Source organism: Artemia franciscana, chromosome 20 (assembly GCF_032884065.1).
Source record: "Artemia franciscana chromosome 20, ASM3288406v1, whole genome shotgun sequence".
NCBI classification, from domain to species: Eukaryota; Metazoa; Arthropoda; class Branchiopoda; order Anostraca; family Artemiidae; genus Artemia; species Artemia franciscana.
In genome coordinates, this window is record NC_088882.1 from 19,124,574 (window position 1) to 19,149,582 (window position 25,009).

The following is a 25,009-nucleotide window of genomic DNA, read 5'->3' on the forward strand; positions in this document are numbered from 1 at the left end:
TTGATTTTAATAATTTATGTGTGGAGAGTCAAAATCAAACATGCATTCATTAAAAAACATTCAGAAATTACATAAAAAAACTAGTTTTTCTAACTGAAAGTAAGGAGCGACATTAAAACTTAAAAAGAACAGAAATTACTCCGTATATGAAATGGGTTGTCCCCTCCGCAATCCTTCGCTCTTTACGCTAAAGTTTGACTCTTTACCACAATTCTGCTTTTTAAAACAATTAAAAACTTTAGCATAAAGAGCGAGGGATTGCAGAGGGGACAACCCATTTCATATACGGAGTAATTTCTGTTCTTTTTAAGTTTTAATGTCGCTCCTTACTTTCAGTTAGAAAAACTAGTTTTTTTATGTAATGTCATAGAAGCTTGTCTTACATTGTTCAATGTTCTGAAAAAATTGTAATTCTTTAATTACAATTTCTGTTATTGAACTTTGGCATAACGAAGAGTAATTAATTTGAGCAAAAAAATGACCGGAAATATCAAAATCGATACCACAAACATAGAAAGTTAAAACGTCGATATTTTGTTTGCTCAAATTATCATCCAACACTTCAAACTTGAAGCGAAACTCATCGTAAAACTCCTCTGATAAGACACTTGGAATAAAACAGTGGTACGCTTTGGCTTCGGTTACGTCAGATAATTGCCTATAGGTAAATAGATTGCCTCTGCATACACCTTGTCAACTTGGTAATTGTGAATGGTCAATAGTAGAATGTGATGTAAATTATGCAAATAAGATGCATAATTTTCCTTGGGTTCTGAGTACAAGTGATTTCTTGTTGGTGGTCTTTCCCCCTTTTTTGAAAATCAGACAGATTTTCTCAGGCTCCTATGTTTGGTCGGTGAAACTAAACTTACATATTTGGAATTAGCATAATAAGCCAAATCCTTTGCTTTATCTCTTAGTATCAAAATTCTTGTTCTTAGAACTTCGTTTACTATTGAGCTGGGAACCTCCTTACTTATAGTTTGTTACCACGAACTGTCTGATTGCATTCAAAACTAAACCCCAAAAAGTCAAGATTTCTCATTTCTTAAAATCTCTAGTTTCATTATCTGATATATACGTATTGGTTATTTTGAATATAATCATGTAATTATCATATTTTTTGATGGCAAACATCTAAAATATAAACTTCAAGCATCATTGTATCCTAATAAAAATATGCTAGTCTTAGAATATTTGGTACACATCTGTTTTACTGGCTGTATTTTATGTAAAAAAATAAAATAAAAATGATTTAGGAACAAACGCGTCACAGACTATGCAACATGGACATTATAACACTTTTATATGTAAGTGTGAATTTGTCTTTCTAATTTGTTTCATGGTTTATCTTTATTTTACCTTTCTGTCTTTCGCTTCAGTAAAAGGGAGGTCTGAGTTGTGCTGGACAAATCTTACTAAATTGGAAAACATTTTTTGGTGGGTAAGGGGTCGTTCAAGAATGAATGCCATCTTTTTAAAAACCCTAATTTTAAAGCTGATTGGAAAGACGGAATATAAGATCCTGTTTTTGTGCATCCAAAGTGATTTAACCATCTGTAGTGGAACGATAAACAATTTAACATTAAGAAAATGGGCCAAAAAGCATTGCGAGGCTTAAGTGATAGTTTTGGGCCTATTCTAGGGGGAAACAGATTTTTTACGTTTTATTTTCCGTGTAAAGGTATATTGGCCCCAAACATTACCGAAATGAGTTTTAATTATTTAATGAAAATTGTTTTTCTTTTTTCTGGACGAATCGATAATAACAAAAGATGATTTTGCCCCCTCATGAACATTAACAAAAACTAACTGAACTATTCCGTTTCAAAAGATAACTTTCTATAGAAAGGCTTTCTAGAGCATAATTTTCCAAAACGAGAGTACAGCATTTTGACATTGTTTCACCATTTCTTATTACTTCTTAAAGGCCCATTTCAATTGAAACCACACCAGGAATCAGGTATGCCCTTATAAATTTTAGTGAATAAAAGTGAAAACTCATTCGTTTATGAAAGTAAAAATCGACATTGAAATTTAAAACGAAAAGAAATTGCTTTGTAAATGAAAACAGCTACCACCCCCTCAACCTCCATCCTTGACTTCATAATATGCCCAATACCTAGCTCAATAAGATTATTCTGCATATGACAGGGGATGCCCATTTCTTCTAACATCTACTTTTTCCACTAAAGTTTTATTTCTACTTTAATCCTTTCAGAATGACTGCTCTAACAAAGGCAATTGGAATGAAATACAAAGTATGTTTCATAACGCCCCAAGAATGTAAAACCTTAATAAAGGGAATTTTTTTCAACACACAGCTTATCATTCAAATATTTAGAAAGCTAATTCGTAGGCCTACATGAAACAGTCACAATTACCCATTAACTACTTTGTTGAAATAATGAGTATTTTTAGTAGAGCACGGTTAAACACTATCGTAAGAGTGTCGGCAAAAGGAGAGAGGGCAGTTCCTTCCGCGTACAGAATATGGTCCGGGAAGTGTGTAAAAAACGGCCCTAACCGGAAAAAATTGCAAGAGAAACCCGACTCAGATTACCCGATTACCCGACTCAGAAAAATGTACTGATTCCAAATATGCAAAGTTTGCTCATCTAGCTTTTTCATAAATGCTTTTTTTCTAGGTTGAGGCTGATTTTGAGGCAGTGAATTTCGTGTTTCCAAATATACAAAAAAATTGACGTCTAGAATAGGGTAATAGATCGCAGTGATTATGAAAATACCTTTTATTTGAGCTTAGAATTAAAACTTATATTTTTTTGAGGTTGAGACTGATTTTAAGGAGTTGAAATTCGTGCTTCCATGTAAAGACCTACAGCAACAAAATTGATGTCCTGAATAGGGTATTAGAACACGGCTATTATAAAAATTACCTTTATTTGATCAAAAACTAAAAATTAGGTTTTTTTGAGACTGAAGTTGATCTTGAGGAAGCAAAATTCGTTTTTCCTTTTAAAGGTGTACAACAACAAATTGATGTATACAATAGGGTACTAGAAGTATATGTACAGTGTTCGTGTCTTATAATCCCGACGTGTTCGACAATTTTCAGAACAAGAGACATGTTATCTGCAGATCCAAAAAATGTTGGGTCATTGAGCAGGTCCTCGTCCTCTCATTGAAAACTAACAGCCGTCTTACAAAGGGAAAAGGCATGAATGAGATGCGGAGGCTGACTTGGTTACTTTCAGCATCAAATTGTAGCACAATTAATTCGTCGATTCAAAATTTCGCTAAGGTCGAATACAAGACAAGCGAACAGCGCAAATAAGTTACAGAGTAGAGGATTCAAAGCAGCGACTATGACACTAGTAGGCTCCTTTGCTTTCGTGTTGAAAATACTCCTTTTGCAGAAGATCCAAGCATACAAAACATTATTGTTATGACTGATGAAAAGGTCAAAATCAACACAACTAGATCTTTCGGACAAGAAATTATGAATAGCATGACAGGGGAAAACCCCAAAACGTACAAATTCAAGAAAAGTTGGTGGCCGTAACGCTTGCTAATTCAACTGCACCAGTTATTAATTGAGAGTCAGTTGCAGCTTACCCAGCATTGACGTTTCAGCGGTTGCTAACAATTGCTGGATAAAGCAACGATAATTTGGAGTCATACTTTAAACATAAATTATGTTTACCACCTCCGTCACTCTTTGAAGCAAACAGACTTACACAGTTAGCTGATAAACCTACCCTCACCGATGCGATATGTCGTCTAGTTGCAGAGCAGTAGCCAAAAACTGAAGACTTAGTCAAAGATTCCAGTGACAAGCATATATTTCTCGATGGTAAGGCACTGATTCATGGAATCTGTTTGGAAAAGCTCTAACTATCATAAAATCTGTCAAAAGTATGTTGACTTCGTTGCACGGAAGTACAGAATACAAAGGACGTCGGTGATTTTCGACGGATAAAACCAGGCACCTTCAATCAAAGTCACATTCAATCAAAGATACATTCGAAATAAAAACAAGTCCTTGGAAATCAAATTTGGTCTCATTCTTATACCTTTTCAAAATGTTAACACGGGTTCTAGACCTCAACTAGATTTCCCCACCAATTTACTCCCTTTTCAATTGAATTCACACGATTTCAATTTAAAATAAAAAAAAAAGAAGTTTTTTTAACTGAAAGTAAGGAGCGACATTAAAACTTAAAACGAACAGAAATTACTACGTATATGAAATGGGCTGTCCCCTCCTCAACGCCTCGCTCTTTACGCTAAAGTTTTTAATTGTTTTAAAAAGTAGAATTATGGCAAGGAGTCAAACTTTAGCATAAAGAGCGAGGGATTGCGGAGGGGACAACCCATTTCATATACGAAGTAATTTCTGTTCGTTTTAAGTTTTAATGTCGCTCCTTACTTTCAGTTAAAAAAGCTAGTTTTTTTTGTTTAATTTTTGAATATTTTTGAATTAATGCATTTTTGATTTTGGCTCTACGCACATAAATTATTAAAATGAAATTTGCATATTAACTTTTTTCTTGGTTAAATGGCTTTCTCTTAGTTTTGATCAGACGATTTTGAGAAATAAAGGATGGGGAAGGAGGCCTAGTTGCCTTCCAATTTTTCGGTTACTTAAAAAGGCAACTAGAACTTTTAATTTTTAACGAACATTTTTATTAGTAAAAAATATACGTAACTTAAGAATTAACTTACGTAACAAACTTTTATATTCTTATAGTTTTATTATGGATATGAGGGGGTTTGTCACCTCGTTAATACCTCGCTCTTTACACAAAATCTTAAGTTTTGTCCCAATTCTTTAAGAATGATCCCTGAACCAGAAAGGCCGTAGAATAAATAGTTAAAATTACTAAAAATACTTTAGCATAAAGAGAAAGGTATTTATCTCCTCCTAAATACCTCGCTCTTTATGCTAAAGTATTTTTAGAACCCCTCATATGCGTAATAGTCTCTGTTCGTTTTAAGTTTTAATGCTACTTCTTACTTTCAATTGAAAAAACTTTTTCATGTTTATTTTTTCATTATTTTTTTTTATAGCTAGAAAACCCCGCGCCCTTTTCATTGAATTTCTCTTCCCCATGACTTATTCCTCCAAGGAAAGATCCTCCCACATAGTCCCCTCCCCTCAACGCCACCCCCAAACCAAAAAATACCCCCTGAAAACGTCTGTACACTTCCCAATAACCATTACTGAATGTAAATGGATGAATATGAAAGTCGTAGAGTAAATTTTAATGAAATTTTGAATAACCCGATAGGAAGAACACCGAATATGAATTTTGATGAAAATTTAGATAATATGATTGATAGTAATTTTGTGGAGGAGTTTGGGCTATGGGATGTTGGGGCTCGGTGGGAGGATGTCCTCCGGGTTGTGCATTTGAATGCTCAAGGGCTGAATTCTTCCCTGGATGATATACAGCTTATATGTAAGAATTCTCGCCCTGGAATTATTGGATTATGTGAAACTTTTTTAAATGAAAAGAACCAGCTGTATATGGATATACCCGGATATAATTCAATATTTCTAAATAGAAAGATAGCAAAAAAGGGGGGGCTAGGATTTTATGTATTGAGTAATCTGGCAGTTGTAAGAAGAGATGATCTGTCTATAAACATTGAACGGGTATTTGAATCTCTGTTCATAGAATTGGCTACTAGCTCCAATGAAAAGATAATAATTGGCGAAATATACAGATCTCCAAGCGGATCAATGAAACAATTTATGGAAATATTAGAGATTGTTCTTGGGAAAGTATTGTCTGAAAAGGCAGAAATAATTTTAATGGGTGATTTTAACGCTGACATGATGGATATGTCATCGAGTCAGGCTTGTGATATACTGGCACTAGTAATCTCGTCTGGGTTAACTCCCTGTATAAATATCCCTACACGAATTTCAAACCAATCTGCAACCTTAATTGACAATGTGTTCTCATCTATACATTCTGTAAAAAATGAAGTGCTACTATCAGATACATCAGATCATTTTCCAGTAGGAGTTTTACTTCCACTCCCCCGGTCTGCCCGCCGAATGGTCCCTGATAATAAACCAAGATTCCGATATACACCAGCAAACATCGAAAAGCTCAAAGATGATTTATTCACCACGTCATGGGAGTTTACAATACCTGAGAGGGTGAGCTTAGAAAATTATAATAAGGCTTTTGATTTTTTTTATGAAACAGTAAAGAAGAAATTTATCCACCATTGCCGAACACCCCAACCAAGTCTTTCTAAGAGATCAACACCCATAGCCCCATGGACTACAGCTGGAATACTAAAGTCAATAAAGAGAAAACAGAACCTTTGGAAAGAGTATAGGAACAGACCAAGTGATGCTAAATTAGAGACTTTTAAACTATACCGGAAAATGCTTAAAACTCTGATTCGAAAAGCTAAAATTACATATTTTTCCCGAAGGTTTGCGGATTGCGGCAAAAATATTAAGAAAACTTGGGATGTAATTAAGGAAGTTACGCAACCATCGGCAAGACCTAGAAAGCTCCCTAAATCACTTAGTGTTCAGAATCAGCTTTTCTTGGATGAAGACCAAGTACGACATCAGATGACTAAATTTTTTGCTGAGGTTGGGAAAACAACGGCGTTAGGTGTGGTTCCTTCTTCAAGTTCTAGAACTTGGAAGCAGTTCCTCGGTCCTTCCTGTGTAAAGTCAATGGTTCTTGAGTCAGTTACGGAGCAGGAACTGATAACAATAATTTCGTCATTGAAAAATTCTTCATCTGGATTCGACCAAATTCCGGCAAAATTAATCAAACAGATTCTTCCCTCAATTATTACACCACTGTGCCACTTAGTTAACCAGTCATTCAAGCTCGGAATATTCCCTCAGCGTCTCAAGTTGGCACGAGTGATAGCACTATTTAAAGGAGGTGACCAGGAGGACCCGGAGAACTATAGGCCTATATCTCTTCTGTCCGTCTTTTCTAAAATATTTGAAAAGGCTATGCTAAAGCGTTTGCTGAGTTTCCTAGACGCGAAGAAGTTTTTTCATCGGCACCAATTTGGTTTTCGGGAGAAGTGCTCAACAGAACACGCATGTAATATGCTTCTTCATTTTGTACGACAGTCTTTAGACTTCGGCCTTATCCCTGCGGCAATATTCCTTGATGTGAAGAAAGCTTTTGACAGCCTCACACACGATATACTTATTGGTAAGTTGTCGCATCAAGGCGTTCGTGGAGAAGCTCTGTCCTGGTTTTCTTCATTCCTAACTGGACGATCCATTGCAGTTGAAGCTTCTGACGAGCATATTCCAGTCGAATATGGAGTGCCACAAGGCTCAGTTCTTGGGCCATCCCTTTTCCTCATATATGTCAACGACCTCTATCGACTATTTAGCAACCCACGATCTGATTTCTGTTGTCATTTGTGCCAGAAAGGAGATGCTGTGGTTGAAGCCTTGGATACGCCTGGTCAACATGAAGAACTCTTTGCATTTGCCGACGACACCACCCTGGGGGCTGCAGCACCTGATGAATCATCTCTTATCCTCAAGCTACAATTGATGGCAGAAAATATATATCGTTGGTTTGATGCAAATTTGTTAGCTTTGAATGTAAAAAAATCGTTTCTTCTTATATTCTCCCGCATAGGCAAAAGCTGCCCTACAGTGACAGAGCTTAAAACATCTAAGGGATCCATATCCCGCCCAGCTGACCGGTTTATTCGATTCCTTGGGATACTTCTGGATGAAAATCTATCTTTCAAACGGCATACTGAGTCAATGAGATTAAAGGTTTCTCGAGGCCTTGGAATTATTCGAAAGCTGAAGCGAGTCTTTCCTTTCTCTATCCTTCGTCTATTATATTTCTCTCTTATTTACCCTTATTTATGCTACTGCTCGTCAGTGTGGATGTCAACATTTCCATCTGTACTTACACCTTTACATAATCTCCAACTGAAAGCAGCAAAAGTTCTTCAGTCTACCACCCATATTTCTGTTGAACTTATGAAGATTAAAGATATTCATACATTACACCTCTCTTTCATTGCGTTTCAGTATTTCCGTGGAGACCTTCCATCAAGTTTTTCCGGGCTTTTTGAAATTGTTCGAAATGTCAGTCCTTATGAAACTAGAAATAAGGATGATGTGCTAGTGCCATCCACCCCTGCAGTGCGCTCGGACTTTGGTCTGATAGTTGCTGTCGGACGTGCCTGGAATTCCATTCCTGTTGGGATTCGACGGTCCTGTACCATAGGATCCTTCAAGAAACGGTTGAAGAATTTTTTAATCAAAAAAAAATAAATTAAATTATAATATTGATCAGTTATTTATATTGTTTAGTTATCAAGATTTAATTTATTTATTTAATTATTTAGATTGAATTTATTTATTTAGATTTGGGTGGTGTGAGTGTTGGATCCTCGATGTATATATTTTTTTATTTTTATTTATTTTTTGTAAGTAGGTGGTGCGGAGACCGGTTGTACTCGGGTGAGGATTGGTGAGTAGACTCTAAATCTATTTTAAGTGTGAATGTAATTAATAGTTATTTATGTTTTGTTTTGTTGTTTTTTTTCCCAAATAACGGGCCATTGAGCCCTTTGGGATATTTTTTGTTTATAAATGGATGGATATTGGTAATAAAAGGAACTTGAACTTGAAACACTGGACAAAGATTGTAACTTGAAGCACCTCCCCTAGGGACTGTGGGGGAGTAAGTCATCCTCAAAGAAATAGTTATTATGGTTTTTCTATGCGGAACAAAATGGCTATCTCAAAATTTTGATCCGTTGACTTTGGGAAAAAATGAGCATGGGAGGGGCCTAGGTGCCCTGCAATTTTTTGGTCATTTAAAAAGGGCACTAGAACTTTTCATTTCAGTTAGAATGAGCCCTCTTGCGACATTCTAGGACCACTTGGTCGACACGATGACCCTTGGAAAAAAAGCAACAAAAAAACAAATAAACACGCACCCGTGATCTGTCTTCTGGCAAAAAATACGAAATTCCACATTTTTGTAGATAGGAACATAGGTTCTCTGATACGCTGAATACGATGGTGTGATTTTCGTTAAGATTCTATGACTTTTAGGAGGTGTTTCCCCCTATTTTCCAAAATGAGGCAAATTTTCTTAGGGTCGTAACTTTTGAAGACAAAGATTAAATTTGATGAAACTTATATATTTAAAATCAGCATGAAAATTCGATTCTTTTGATGTATCTTTTAACATCAAGATTCCATTTTTTAGAGTTTCGTTTACTATTGAGCCGGGTCGCTTCTTACTACAGTTCGTTACCACGAACTGTTTGATTTCCGAAATTTTTACAATTTCGTATCCTGAGCTTCAAGATCGAAACAGGTTTTGGGAAATAATAATTTTATATGTAACTAAAAAATATAGTTTAATTATATTCTATTCTTCCTATACTACCGATAAAATGCAATAATTTAATACTCAGTGGATAGTTCAATATCAATATCTAAATAATTTATATTATCTCTATTTTTTCTTTCAATAGCCTTTAGAATCACACCTTTATCTAATTAATTTTTTTTTTTTTCAAAGTCGACTGCTTTAGAATCAAAACGCTTAGGTGCAAAAAGATCAACCATTTCGCGTTTAAAATCAATAATAATAACTATTTTTTCCATATTTAGTTGTAACACCTTTCATTCCTGTAATCGCGCATTTCATTCCAATGTCTAAATCTTCTTTCCTAATATTTAGATTATATTTATTTCTATTTTGCTTAAAAGTGTTTCCATTTATTAGTTACTAATTTCATTAAACACATTTTTAAATCGAAAATAAATTTTCTTTTAGTTCCTTCTGGCTTTCTTCCCAATAATCCTTCATTTGGAATTCTGGGAAGAAATCCAAAAACGGGTCAGAAGCTTGTCAAATGAAACACAAAAAGATTATATAAATCTCCCTGCAGGCCAGCGTGGCCGAGTTGGTAAAGCGATTGTCTGATGATCAGTTACGATTCAACAGTTCAACTTTCACTGTTACCTTGTGTAGCAGTTGGTGATGTCAATACAATCCGACCCGAGGGCCCAGATCAATGAGTAAGAAATAGAGGAGCTCCTCTCCAAACAATAAAGCCGTGGGGGGGGGGTTTGGCTCAGAGCCCAGGCTGTTGTGAGATCACCAACTCCAAAAAATGTAAAAATAAAATGGATAACAGCCTGGGGGAGGGTTTTGCAGAAATTTAAAATTTTATGGTTATTTAATTTATAGTTTATGTAATTCTATTAATTTTTCTATTGAAAAACGTAGAGAATTAATTGAAATAGAAAAAAAATAATAAAAATGGAGAATAGCCTGGGGGCTGTTATCTATTTTTTAATTCTATTATAGATAAACTATTTATAATATTTCCTTTATCTACGTTTTGGGTTTTATCAATTAGACTAATTCATAAATTAACGATGAAATAATAAGCAAATAGCATAAATATTTAAATCATTCTTTTGCTTTAGTTAAATTCTCCAAATTAAATACATACTGAATCTTCGAGAAACTGGCGAGAAATTGCTGTCATTTTTTGCTGAGAAGCAAGTTACATAAACCGCAATATTAGTGGGCGGAAAGTAAGAAGAGTTTTATTTATTTCTTGAGCTTTACAAACTTTACGCAATATTTATAACCACTTAATTTCACTTGTTCCATATTTTTTCACGAGGAAAAAACTGTAATGTTTTGCATAATTCATAGTCTCGTTTAATTATTTCTTCATTAATCAATTCACCTGCTTTATACATAGCAAGCAATTCTAAATAGAATGAATAAGGAGTTTTATATTCAGCCTTTATTTCTGCTATTCTTAGATATTTTTCAAGCATTTCAATCAAAACTACCCCAAGAATGGAAGAAGCAAGGAGTAACATAGCACAAGCAGATAAGCTTGAAGCACAAAATATAAATTTGGATACTAAGAAAGCATTACTAACATTTCCATAATATTTAAAACCCCTACGACAAACAAATAATCTCTTTTCTAGTTCTTCTTCCATTTATATTTGAAAATAAACCTTAAATAAAATTATAAGGATCCCTTCCCTTAAATCTTATTCTTATATAATTAACAAACAACTGACCACAATTCACATCGTTTTTATTATTCTAATAGATTTTAGAGTAATAGATTTAGAATAAATTTTATTTATTCTATTTATATTCTCACTTAAATACTGATTCGTAAGAATCTGTTAGTTAACAACTTCACCCTTGAAATCATTTAAAATAATTTTCACATTTTCTAGAGTAATACCATCAATGTCTGATTTTGAAAGACCTAAATTAATTAAGTACTTACCCTGTAAGTCTAGATTACCATTATCATCGAGTAGTCTAATTTTGTTACTTGTATACTTCGATATTTGCTTCCTAAGCTTCCAAACTTGTTCCTTTAGTATACCCAAATTTTATAAAGTCAATTCAAGTTCTTTCTGTATTTAAGAGATTCATCCTTTGTTCTTAAATCAATTAGTACAAATCCATATATGGAGATGCAATTTATTATATAGACATCTTTATTCTTTATGTTTGCTTGCTCAATTTGTTGAGAGATGCAGTTTTGTACAAAAAAACAAACTACAAAAAAATAGCCACCATTTGCCTGAATACACCGACGAAGTCTGTTAGGCCATTCATCGATCGCAAAACGGACGACTTCTTGAGAAAAACTGTCCACAGCTTCTACCAGTGCCTGCTTCAATGAATCCAGAATATGATAATGTCTTGTGCAGCCCATGCTCTCTGAAACTGACAATAGTTTGTAGTCAAGTGGATTAAGGTCTGGGCTGGCTAATGGTCAATGGTCACTACTACTAAATGGGGAATGTCCTATGATGGCGTCGCTTCTTTACATTTCTTTGAAAAGGGTGTTAAAACGGTGGTGAGAAATTGTCACCAGGACATTCAAACCAAGCCATGTTTCAAAATAGACCATGGATAATCCAACAGGACTCTGAACCTGTGCACAAGGCCAAAACCACTCAACAGTGGCTTAAAAATTGCAGTTTTGTTGCAGCTATGGTTACTGTTAGTGAAGTTTTGAGTCTGTCATAAAATTTGCCGACATCTTTGCAATCATAACTATAGATCTCTTATACTTTTTCAAACGCGCTGACAATCCTAAGAGCGAAGTTGGAGACATGAAAGAAAGGAGTGAAGCTACATTTCATCCACTTTTTTACTAAAGTAACTGATCTGTATCAAGATGCTGTAATCAGAGTCAGAGTGCCCAGATGAGTTCTAAATTAAACGTAGAGGGATAATTACTGAAGAAAGCAGGATTATCCTGAAAATTACCACCGACTTTCAGTGTTTATCCCATTTATGGACCACTTTCTGCAGCAGCTGCATCAGATATTCCTTAGTCACAGAAAGTAGCAGGAGTCACTACAATACTTATTTCCTCAACACTGTATTTCCCTCGACGAAGAAAAAATAAATGATATATTGGATATTCTAACTAACTTTTTATAATTAACAGCTATAGGGGAAGCCTGCAAGATGACTTAGCCTTGTGGAGGAGAATGTGGATATAGTCGCGAAATGTAGCACCAAAATATTTCATAACGTGCCTAAAAGAATATGATAAGAATATTTTCCCCACTCTACATCGATTTTTGAAGATTAATGGAAGCCTCCCGTTACTACAACTACATGCGAGCGTTCTTTGTCTACCATTAGAAGCGTGAAATCTTATGTCAGGAATGCCTCAGGTCAGGAACGGCTTAATGGATTAACCTTATTATCCATACGCAGAGATATTCCTGTCGATACAGTAGACGTTTTACATAAACTATCCCACAACAATAAAGGTGGCTCGACTTTATTTTATAATTATACATTTACAGTGTTGTCTCGATAAAGAATGTACCTTACATTCTAAAAATTTTATTTATTCTTTTTAATCTGTACCACCATTCTTCAGCAAATTTATCCATCTCCACCCGAAATTTATCGCTGGGTTCACCCCAGAGTTTGCTCCTTCGTGAATCCCTCGCTCTTTACGCTAAAGTTTGATATTTTTGTGTTAATTCATTAAGAACGAATGCTGAGACGCGAGGGCCGTTGATTTGGAATATCAAGCTTTTTTTAAAACATTAAAATAGTTCAGCGTAGAAAGCAGCCTCTCATTACCTCCTCATTATGCGGAACGGATAGAGCCCATTTCAATCCTTATTTTGGCAGCGGTTTGGTAGACCCTATGACTTGTATACAATTAAACAAAAAAAGGTTTTTTTTTTAATGAAAGTAAGGAGCAACATTAAAACTTAAAACAAACAGAAATTACTCCGTATATGAAAGGGGCTTTTCCTCCTCAACGCCTCGCTCTTTACGCTAAAGTTTGACTCTTTCTCTTAACTCTATATTTAAAACAGTAAGAAACTTTAGCTTAAAGAGCGGGCCGTTGAGGAGGAAAAGCCCCTTTCATATACGGAGTAATTTCTGTTCGTTTTAAGTTTTAATGTTGCTCCTTACTTTAATTTAAAAAAACTTGTTTTTTTATTTAATTTCTGGACGTTTTTGAATTAATGCATGTTTTGATCTTGGCTCTCCGCACGTAAATCATTAAAACGAAATTTGTATATTAATTAATTGCAATTAATCGGTAGATTTTGATAAAAAAGGGGCGAGGGAGGAGGCCTAGTTGCCCTCCAAGTTTTTGACTACTTAAAAAAGAAACTAGACCTTTAAATTTCTTACAAACGTTTTCATTGGTAGAAAATATACGTAACGTACGAATTAACTTCGTATGTTTTTATCAAACAGTTCGTGGTAACGAACTGTAGTAAGGAGCGACCCGGCTCAATAGAAACCAAAACTCTAAAAAATGGAATTTTGATACCAATAGCTACATCAAAAGAATCGCATTTTAATGCTGATTTTAAATATATAAGTTTCATCAAGTTTAGTCTTACGCACCAAAAGTTACGAGCCTAAGAAAATTTGTGTTATTTTAGAAAATAGGGGGAAACACCCCCTAAAATTAATAGAATCTTAACGAAAATTACACCATCAGATTCAGCGTATCAGAAAACCCTACTATAGAAGTTTCAAGCTCCTATCTACAAAAATGTGGAATTTTGTATTTTTTGCTAGAAGGCAGATCACGGATGCGTGTTTATTTGTTTGTTTTTTTTTTTTTTTGTTTTTTTTCCCAGGGGTGATCGTATCGACCCAGTTGTCCTAGAACGTTGCGAGAGGGTTCATTCTAACGGAAATGAAAAGTTCTAGTGCCCTTTTTAAGTGACCGAAAAAATTGGAGGGCACCTAGGCCCCCCCCCACGCTAATTATTTTCCCAAAGTCAACGGATCAAAATTCTGAGATAGCCATTTTATTCAACATATTTGAAAAACCTTATAACTATGTCTTTGGAAACGACTTACTCCTCCACAGTCCCCGCGGGAGGGGCAACAATTTACAAACTTTGACCAGTGCTTACATATAGTAATGGTTATTGGGAAGTGTACAGGTGTTTTCAGGAGGATTTTTTGGTTGGAGGGAGGGGTTGAGAAGAGGAGGATATACTGGGGGAACTTTCCATCGAGGAATTTGTCATGGGGGAAGAAAATTTCCATGATGGGAGCGCAGGATTTACTAGCATTATTAAAAAAAAAAAAACAATGAAAAAATAAATATGAAAAAGCTTATTTTAGCTGGAAGTAAGGAGCAGCATTAAAACTTAAAACGAACATAAATTATTACCCATATGAGGGGCTCACCTCCTCCTAATACCTCGCTCTTTACGCTAAAGTGTTTTTAGCAATGTCAACTATTTATTCTACGGCTTTTCTGATTCAGGGGTCATTCTTAATGAATTGGGACAAAATTTAAGATTTAGTGTAAAGAGAGAGGTACTGACGAGGGGGCGAACCCTCTCATATGTGTAATAAAAACATGAGAATAAAACATTCTTTTCGTAAGCTAGTTTATGAGTTACGTATATCTTTTACTAATAAAAAGATTCGTAAAAAATTAAAAGTTCTAGTTGCCTTTTTAATTAACCAAAAATTGGAGGGCAACTAGGCTTCCTCCCTCGCTCTTTTTTTCTCAAAATCATTCGATCAAAATTATGAGAAAGCCATTTAGCCAAAAAAAAAAAAAAATGCAAATTTCGTTTTAATTATTTCTCTGCAGTGAGCCAAAATCAAAACATGCATTGATTCAAAAACGTTCAGAAATTAAATAAAAAAAACAAGTTTTTTCAACTGAAAGTAAGGAGCGACATTAAAACTTAAAACGAACAGAAATCACTTCGTATATGAAAGGGGCTGCTTCCTCATCAACGCCCCGCTCTTTACGCTAAAGTTTTTTACTGTTTTAAAAAGAAGAGTTGAGAGAAAGAGTCAAACTTTAGCGTAAAGAGCAGGGCGTTGATGAGGAAGCAGCCTCTTTCATATACGAAGTAATTTCTGTTCGTTTTAAGTTTTAATGTCGCTCCTTACTTTCAGTTGAAAAAACTTGTTTTTTTTTTTTTAATTGCGTATATGAGAGGGTTCAACCTTCGTCGCTCTTTAACACTAAAGCTTAGATTTTGTCCCAGTTCCTTAAGAATGACCTCTGAATCACAAAGGCCTTAGAATAAATAGTTGAAATTATTAAAAATACTTTAGCGTAAAGAGTGAGGTATAACGAGGAGGTAAACCCCTCGTATGTGTAATATTTTTTGTTCGTTTTAAGTTTTAATGCTGCTCCTTACTTTCAGTACAAAACACTTTTCATATTTATTTTTTCATTGTTTTTTCAAATAATGCTAGAAAATCCTGCGCCCCTTCATTGAAATTCTCTTCCCCCATGAGAAGTTTCTCCATGGAAATATCCTCCCACGTAACCCCCCTCAACTCTCCCCCCTAAACCAAAAACAATCCCCCTGAAACCGTCTGTATACTTCATAGTAACCATTACTATACATAAACACAGGTTAAAGTTTGCCACTTGCAGCCCCTCCCACGGGGACCTTGGGGGAGTAAGTCATCCCCAAATACATAGTTATTAGGTTTTTTCGACTATGTTGAATTAAATACTATCTCAGAATTTTGATCCGCTGACTTTTGGGAAAAAAGACCGTGGGAGAGGGCCTACGTGCCCCCCATTTTTTTGGTCACCTAAAATGGGCACTAGGACTTTTAATTTCCGTTAGAAAGAGCCCTCTCGCGACATACTAGGAATACTCAGTCGATAAGATCAACCCTGGGAAAAAAACAAAAACAAAAAAATGAACAAAAAAAACAAAAAAACAAATAAACACGCATCCGTGATCTGTCTTCTGGCAAAAAACGCGAAATTCCACATTTTTGTAGATACGAGCTTGAAACTTCTATAATAAGGTTCTCTGATACGCTGAATCTGATGGTGTGATTTTCGTTAAGATTGTATGACTTTTAGAGGGTGTTTCCCCCTATTTTCTAAAATGAGGCAAATTTTCTCAGGCTCGTAACTTTTGATGGGTATAACTGATCTTGATGGAACTTATATATGTAAAATCAGTATTAAAATGCAATTATGTTGATGTAACTATTGGTGTCAAAATTCCATTTTTTAGAGTTTCGGTTACTATTGAGCCGGGTCGCTCTTTATGAACTGTTTGATCATTTGTATACAAATTTACTAACTCATAACATTTTAACATGATGCTGGCACAAGAAGCTTGAGGCCAAAGTTGCGCCTCCAATCATACATTTTGAAATCTTCGCATGACTTTGATTCTATTAGGGTGCAACTTATCGAAGTCCAACAAATGATAAAAAGAAAACACCTTCTCAATGTTTTTTTCTTGATTTGATTGTTTATTCTACGTCTGTTTTAGCATGTTGTCTGCTTATTTGTAACAAAAAATCAGAAATCCTGGTGCACTATTTTTTCTATAACCAATTTGAGAAGTATAGACTTATTGTGCCAAGATTTAATGCAGTTATACTCCTAGGTCTAGCACTTTCAATGATCAATAATCACAAATAGTCCTTTCATAATAATATCTGAATGATCATGAGTCAGAAGAGGTATTGTTTTATCTATTCATTACTTACCTTAAATTGCAGCTTGGAGCAATCTCATTATTTCTTCCTTGTAGGCTCCGTGAAGAATTAAAGACGAGTTGAAGACTCATTGGCTTCCCAATCATATATCTGTGATTCCCAGGAAAAAGGAAATTGACCGCTTAGTTTATGCATAGTAGCCTCATATTTTAATCAAAATCATCATATTTGCAATTAACAAGGCAAAAGAGGGGTAACAAGTCACCAAATGTGACGGGGGGTGGGTGGGTGGGTTGGTGTATAAATAGCAAGACTTAGGCTCTTTCAATCTAATAGAAACAAAGTCCTTGGATGACTCTGATTTTAACAACATGTGACATATAGACTATTTGTGAGATCTGGACTTAACATGTTTTGCTTGTGGATACCAAAGTAACGCAATGAACCTTTAAATTTAACAGAAACTGTTTAGAAACCTTTAAATACCGTTTCAGGTGTTTAAGAGTATTTAACCAGGTCCATATTATTGTGTTGACTGTGACGAGATTATACTCGCAAATATCTGTGGATATACTCTGGTGTTTTTTAGCCTGTTTGTTTCCTATTTTTAGACTTGCATAGTGGTTATCCCAAGACATTGTTTATCTCTACCATTTAGTTATGAGTTGGTGAGGCCCTTATCAGAAAAAGACCATTTCCCATCGCCAATTTCTCTTGAAACATCACATGGAGACAAAAATCCTGTCATAGAGGTAAATTTTGGATTTGTTTTTCTCTTCAAATTTTTCTTGAAGCTATAGTTTTATAAAGAACTTAATACATTCTATTTACGCGAAGAATTCGAAAAAATTGAACTTGTGGAACCTTTTTTGGTGCCCTCTTATCCTTTTTTTTACTCTTTTTTTAGAATAAACTTGTGAATTTGGTCAATTATTGGAACGAATGTCACATTATCCCCCCCAATATTTTTATCATTGGCGCCCTTGTCACATTGAGCCTCCCCCAACATTTTGCTCTAGATCCACCCCTGCTCTCCATTGATCTCAAAACACAATTCTGAACTTGTAATACATCTTGATTTCGACAGTGCTCTTTAGGTCTAAAGTTAAATCCTCTTTTGGGGGAAGGGGAGGTTCTCCCCTCAGATTAGAAAGTCTATACAATTGTAATAGCTCAATGCTGTTCCAAAATTGAACAGCACTGTATTTTAAGTTGTTCTTGTTAACCCCTAAAAAGATTATCCTAGTTTTATTCTTTGCATCTTACAGGGAAGGTATGTTGTGAGAAGACTAACATTGCAGAGACCTAATATGATAGTTGAAAGAATGAAGAAAAGAAAAATGAGGAAATTAATAAAGGATGAGTCTATGAAATTAGAAGGCAAGAAAAATGTTTTTCAGGGGAAAGTAAAGTGTTGGAAAATATTAGGCGAAAATTCACAAAAGAAGCAAAATCTTGTGGCAGTTAGACGAAAGGAACCTTTGTCGAATTCTCCTAACAGGCGCAAAATCCCTAAAGAGTGTACTGACAGTTCCATTACTAGAACACAAGAAATCTCCCCTCTCATATTAAGCAGTGTCGTACATTTACCAATGCCATCTACTGAAATACTTGAAGAAAACGATATCAACTTAAGAGGGTATGATCTTATTTTGGGTGCAAGTTCAGACAATCCATTGATGATATTGAATGAGCAAAATACCAGTAAAACATTTTCCCCAGAAAAAAAGGAAGACCCAACAACAAGTGCTGAAACTAACTTATCAATGGAACGCCACGTTGTTGAAATTTTGGCGGGTACAGAAATTCCATCATTAATTTATAAGGTACCTTTGACCCTACAAGAAGAAGAGGTGCTGTCAGATGGAGTAAATAAAGTGGATAAAAATGAACTAGCTAAAGAAACAGAGGCAAAACAACTTTCCAAAGACCTCGATCCTGTCTCTGATCAAAACTTGACTAGCAAAATGAAAAATTTGAAGGAAAATAATGTTCCTGCCGAGTCTAAAAAAGGCAATCAACAAAATAAGACTCAAGAAAACTCCGATACAAACCAATCATTTGAGGTTTTTTTGAGAATAACGGATTCAGATAGTTTTCGAACTGGTGATAAGGATAAGGACAATGACAAAAAGCTTGAAAAGCCAAGGCAGGAAAATGGTATTGTCAGTGACTCAAAGAAAGATGAAGCAAATTATGCCAGTCAGGTTGAAAATGGAGAAACTAATATGCCTTTCTTAAAAGCACACAACAAGTATGACAAAAGAAAACGTACTAATAAGGCAAATGATCATACTAAAAATGGTATCAAACTTTCACATGACAAGATTACTCAGAACGAAACAAAAATAGAAATTTCCAGAAAAAAATCCAATAATAAAAGTCAAGAACAACCGAAGAAAAAGGTCAAGAGCCAAAGAGACCCTGGCAATACCCCGAACGTATTTGACAATCCACTAGCAGCAATGATGTTTGGTATGGCTCACTTAGCGACTGGTGCGAATAGTAACATGGAGTTTTTTAAGATGTAAAAAGAAAGCTTAGTTGTCATATTGCATGATTAAATTATAAATTTCATAGTGTTAAAAAAAACATACAATTATTTTGAATTAAAAGTAACAGTTTTTTTCTGATTTAAAGTAAATGTTACAGATCTAAGGAGTCTTTGCATTGCTAAAGAAAAAAAAATGCTGGTGAATATTTTAACCCACAATGTGGTCTGAATGTGGATGATAAAATACGAGGAATAATGGATATCATCAGAAGCCAATAAAGATAAAAAAAAAATCAAAGGTAGGTTTACTTTACATAGTAATAGGTGAAAATCCGCTTTATCTATGGTCAGGTCATGTTGGCCACATATTTCTTCTTCAATTGTAAATTAGCTACTGTGTTAGTATAATTTATGTTTCCTTTTCGATATTGTGGGTGGATACCCTGCTTTTCTATTAATTTTAACTGGTAAGCCCATTAGATCCCGTTTCTGGCGAAATCCCCCCCCACCACGAAAAATACCCCTGAAAATACCACCCTGGATATAACCTCCCGCGTAAAAATACACCCTGCGAAAAATACCACCAGAAAATACACCCTCCCCCCCAAAAAAAAAAGCTCGCGGAAAATACCCCCCCCACCTGCGGAAAATACCACCCAGTGGGAAATAAGGCTATCCAAATTTGGGATTTTTTTTATTTTCCATAGGGGAAGAAATTTTGGTAGTTGTGTATTATGCGCCAGTCACTCAAGTTTACACTGTGTAAGACTCGAGAACGAAGGGGTTTCTTCGTTAGTTTCTTTCAGCTTAGCGCGAGACAAGACAAAGACAAGTGACAGAATAGAAGAGAAATATATAATTTGGGCTATATATTTGCACAAAAAGGGGGGGGGGTAAACTGTAGCGGGTCTACCCTAGGTTCACGGCAGACAATTTTCTAGGGGGGCAAACACCAAAATATCAGTGGTGGTTGGATGATAGGGAATATACTTCAGGAAATTTTTTGGTAAGGATAAGTTTATTTTTAAATACTTTAAGAAAATAACATCAAATGAAATGTGCAATTAAATTGCATGCAAAATGAAACAAAATAAAGTAAACTTTAAACGACAGGGATTCCTGGTAAAAGGATCAATTTATTTCATCAGTATTTAATGATTATACACTTAATCTTAAAAAGAATCAAACTCAAACCAAAATTACAGAAAGATTTTCTGCCGTCAACCTAGGGTCACGGCAAAAATTTTCTAGGCGGGGGGCAAACGCCAAAATGACAGGGAATATATTTCAGGAAATTTTTTGGTAGGGATAAGTTTTATTTTTAAATACCTTTAGAAAAAAACCTCAAATGAAAAGTGTTATTAAATTGTACGCAAAATGAGACAAAATACTGTAAACTTTAAACGACAAGGATTCATAGTAAAGGGATCAATTTATGTCATCAATATTTAATTATTATGCATTTAATCTTAAAAAGAATCAAGCTCAAACCAAAATTACAGACAGATTTATTGCTTACGTAGGTATCAGCAGATGTAGACTTGTCTTTATACAATTTTCTATGCCTTAGAATAGTTTACAGAAGGAGTAGAGATACTCAATAATCATCCTGCCTGTACAGAAACCACATTTTGATTTTATGACGGCCATGTAAAACGTACCTATACATAAAAGGACAATTCCCCCCCCCTCTCAAAATTTAATCCCCAATATATTCAGACATTAAAAAAAATAGAATAGCGAAAGAAAAACAAAATTTAAACTTACTACCCAGCTGTCTAAATAACCCTCTTTGTTTTTATTGTCCTATTCAACTAAATAAAATGATCAGGTCGAAAAAAAATTTCGTCATAAGAGAATCTTATCAAATAGTTTGTGATAAAAAGATGGAAGAAAAGGTGAATTGCACCAAAATTCACCAAAACTAAAAATGGAATTCTCATGACAATGGGTAAACTGGCAGTATTGGATTTTTATGCTGATTCTAGATATATAAAATTCTTTCAGTTTATTGTTACCCATTCAAAAGCAAGCGATCTTATTGAAAATTCCTTTATTAGATACATCATATCAGAGAACCCTACCATAGAGGTTTCAAGCTCCAATCTTCAAAGTGTGGAATTTCGCTTTTCATCAGAAAAAACATCGTCAATACAGGTTTATTGTTGTTTTTTTTCAGGGGTGATTGTATCAAACCGAGGGTCCAAAATAATTGAGAGGCAGCTCATTCAAACGTAAATTTAAAGCTCTTTTTTTAAGTGACCATAAAGATAAGGTCAGAAGAAAGTCTTGTTTTCTGCCATTTTAGGGCACCAAAACTACGACTTTATCTCAAAGAGGACAAATTTGCAATCCATTTAAAATTCTGAGGAACTCATTTATTTAAAAGTATAAATAGCTATAATTTAGGCTTCCCAGTTGCAAAAAAGTAATGCCACATGGTGGTAGTACTGGATTCAATTGAGTTGATTCGCTTTATCTGTAATGAAAATATGCTAAGTTTGGTGATTGTAATTGCGTATCAGCTATAATGAGAGGGGGTGAGTAAATGTTTAGCTTAAGGATAGGGTAGATTCCTAAAACGAACATTTTAATGGACAAACTGCTTACTCTTCATGAGGTTTCAGTTGAATGTTGAAAGAGGTAGGACGGGAGTAGGAATGAATTAAATTGTTTCTCGATACAGGTAAAATGTTACATTCCCATATCAAACAGTTTGTGGCAACGAACTGCAGTAAGGAGTGACCCGGCTCAATAGTGACCAAAACTCTAAAAAATGGAATTTTGATACCAATAGTTACATAAAAAGAATTGTATTTTAATGTTGATTTTAAATATATAAGTTTCATTAAGTTTAATCTTTCCCCTCAAAAGTTACGAGCCTGAGAAAATTTGCCTTACTTTAGAAAATAGGGAAACACCCCCTAAAAGTTATTGAATCTTTACGAAAATCACACCATCAGATTCAGCGTATCAGGAAACCCTACTATAGGAGCTTCAAGCTCGTATTTACAAAAATGTGGAATTGGTATTTTTTGCCAGAAGACATATCACGGATGCCTGTTCATTTGCTTTTTTTGTTTTGTTTTTTTTCCCAAGGGTGATCGCATCGATGCAGTGGTCCTAAATTATCATGAGAGGGCTCACTCTAACGGAACTTGAACGTTCTAGTGCCCTTTTTGATTGACCTTAAAAAATGGAGGGCACCAAGGCCCCCTCCCACACACATTTTGTTTAAGTGGAAGGATCTTTCGATGGAGGAATTTATCATGAGGGAAGAGAATTTCCATGAAGGGTCTTCCTTTCCAGGCGCAGGATTTTCTAGCATTATTTTAAAAAAAGAGAAAATAATATTTTTTTTCAACTGAAAGTAATGAGCTGCATTAAAACCAAAAACGAACATAAAATATTGCGTATATAAGGGGGTTCGTCTTCTCCACAATACCTTGCTCTTTACGCTAAAGTGTTTTCGTAACTTCAACTATTTATTCTACGGCCTTTGTGATTCGGAAGTCATTCTTATAGATTTGGGACCAAATTCAAGCTTTAGTGTAAAGAGCGAGGTATTGAAGAGAGGATAAACCACCCTCAAATACGTAAAAAAATACACAAATACAGAAGTTCGTTACGTAGGTTAATTCGTAAGGTACGTATGTTTATTACTAAAAAAAATATTCGTAAAAAAAATCTAGTTGCATTTTTAAGCAACCAAAAATTGGAGGTCAACTAGGCCTCCTCCCACTCCCCCTTTTTTCTTATCTTTTATATCTTATCTTATTTCTTATCTTGTCTTATCATAACTCTACTTTTTAAAACAATTAAAAAATTTAGCGTAAAGACCGAGGTGTTGAGGAGGGGACAGCCCCTTTCATATATGTAGCAATTTCTGTTCGTTTTAATTTTTAATGTTGGTCCTTACATTCAGTTAAAAAAACTTGTTTTTTCTTTATGAAGCTTAGAGACAAACATTTTTCTAATGGCAGTGGAAAAAGTGCGTCAATTGAAGTAAAAATATATAAAAATAAAAAAGTAATTAATTAAAAAAACACACAAAATAATAACCTACTTACAAAAACTAAGATATAAACTTCCAGCATTCAGATTTGTTGAGCAATGCCGAAGCGTTGGACGGATATTTTTTAACAATATCGACAGTTTTGAACTTGGTTATCAAACACAAAAATATTTAATACATTTAGACTCAATATTTTACAAAAAGTAGCGCATTGTCAAAGTAGTTTGTTAAAAGTGAAATATTAAAACAAAAATTAAGAAAATCAATTTTTTTTATTCAATGTTTTTAGTCTAATTTTGAATGCCAAAAACCAATATATTGGACGCCTTTATAATTCATTACTGTATAAAATTAATTGTTTTTCAAAGTGACAACTTGATAAATACAATCACTTCTGAAAAAAAACGTAATAAAAAGAAACAAAAAACAAACATATCCGTTCAGAGGGAAAATACAAAGATTCCCCGCATTACGTTCAGGAGAAATATTTCTGATTAAAATGGCTTCATATATCAGCTTATGGGTACTCTTGCAATGTAAGCAAAAGTTGACGGCATATTTTTACCGAAATTACCCCTTATTAAGTTGTTTTCCTTGTGTTTTCTGTAATTATACGAACTTTCTTCTGTCCTAATAACTGTACTAATTACTAACAAACAAATACATATTTAGGATCACCATAAAAAGCTGATTCTTTGATTTAATGCTATCAATAGTTAGGCTCTTATACTTAACGTTCATTACTATGAAAAATTTATTTTTTTGCTTCGACAAATCAAATAGAAAAAAAGTTTGTGGAAAACTGGAAAGAGGTCAATCAGTCACAAATTAGAACTTATATTTTCCTTATTAAGGGTGAAAATCTAATCATATTTATTAACTACTACTTTATAGTCCTAAATTTCCAGGGGGGCATGCTCCTCCCTGCTGGTGCCCATGGGTCTGCATGCAAAATGTGTTAGGTATAATTATTCTGCTTATTATGAAGTAAGAATTATTTTCTGACTTCAAACTGTCCAAATACCTTACCCCCCCCTTATTTGCAAATATATAGCCCAAATTATACATTTCCCATGTCACTTGTCTTTGGCTTGTCTCGTGGTTAGCCGAAAGAAACTAACAAAGAAATCCGTTTGTTCTCGAGTTTTACATAGCGTAAACTTGAGTGAGCGGCACATAGTACATAAGTACTAAAATTCCTTCCCCCTAAGGAAATAAAAAACAACAAAACTTAAATAAAATTCTGAAATCTGGAAAGCCTTATTTTCTAACGGAGGGGTGTTTTCCTTTGGGGGTATTTTCTGCAGGGGGTATTTTCCACGGGAGGATACTTTCCAGAGGGTAAACGTCGGCCACCAAGGCAAGTAGACAGGAAGGGCAGGTACGAACGAGGAGCTTTATTTTGAGGAAATAATTTTTCTTTTAAATCCCCCTCCTTCTCAATATATTCGTGCCCTTATTCCCATGTCACCTGGATACATTACATTTTATTTGAGTGACATTGCTTTTAAAGATGTCCCATAAGGATTTCATTGGCCTATGAGC

General features: G+C 34.7%; 1 protein-coding gene across 2 annotated transcripts in view; it reads left to right on the forward strand.

Moving 5' to 3' along the window:
- Positions 1–1,177: 1,177 nt before the first annotated feature.
- The window catches only part of LOC136039852 (uncharacterized), a 34,692-nt gene continuing 10,860 nt past the window's right edge, over positions 1,178–25,009 (forward strand). Inside the window, exons 1-4 of one of the 2 annotated variants that reach the window (XM_065723786.1) lie at positions 1,292–1,310; positions 8,424–8,462; positions 17,567–17,707; positions 18,224–19,748. In XM_065723786.1, coding sequence (XP_065579858.1) covers positions 18,266–19,486 — 1,221 coding nt within the window. In that variant the 5' untranslated portion in view covers positions 1,292–1,310; positions 8,424–8,462; positions 17,567–17,707; positions 18,224–18,265 and the 3' untranslated portion in view covers positions 19,487–19,748. Of the gene's footprint in view, positions 1,311–8,423; positions 8,463–17,566; positions 17,708–18,223; positions 19,749–25,009 lie in introns of both variants that reach the window. The other variant, XM_065723785.1, reaches the window with a different exon arrangement.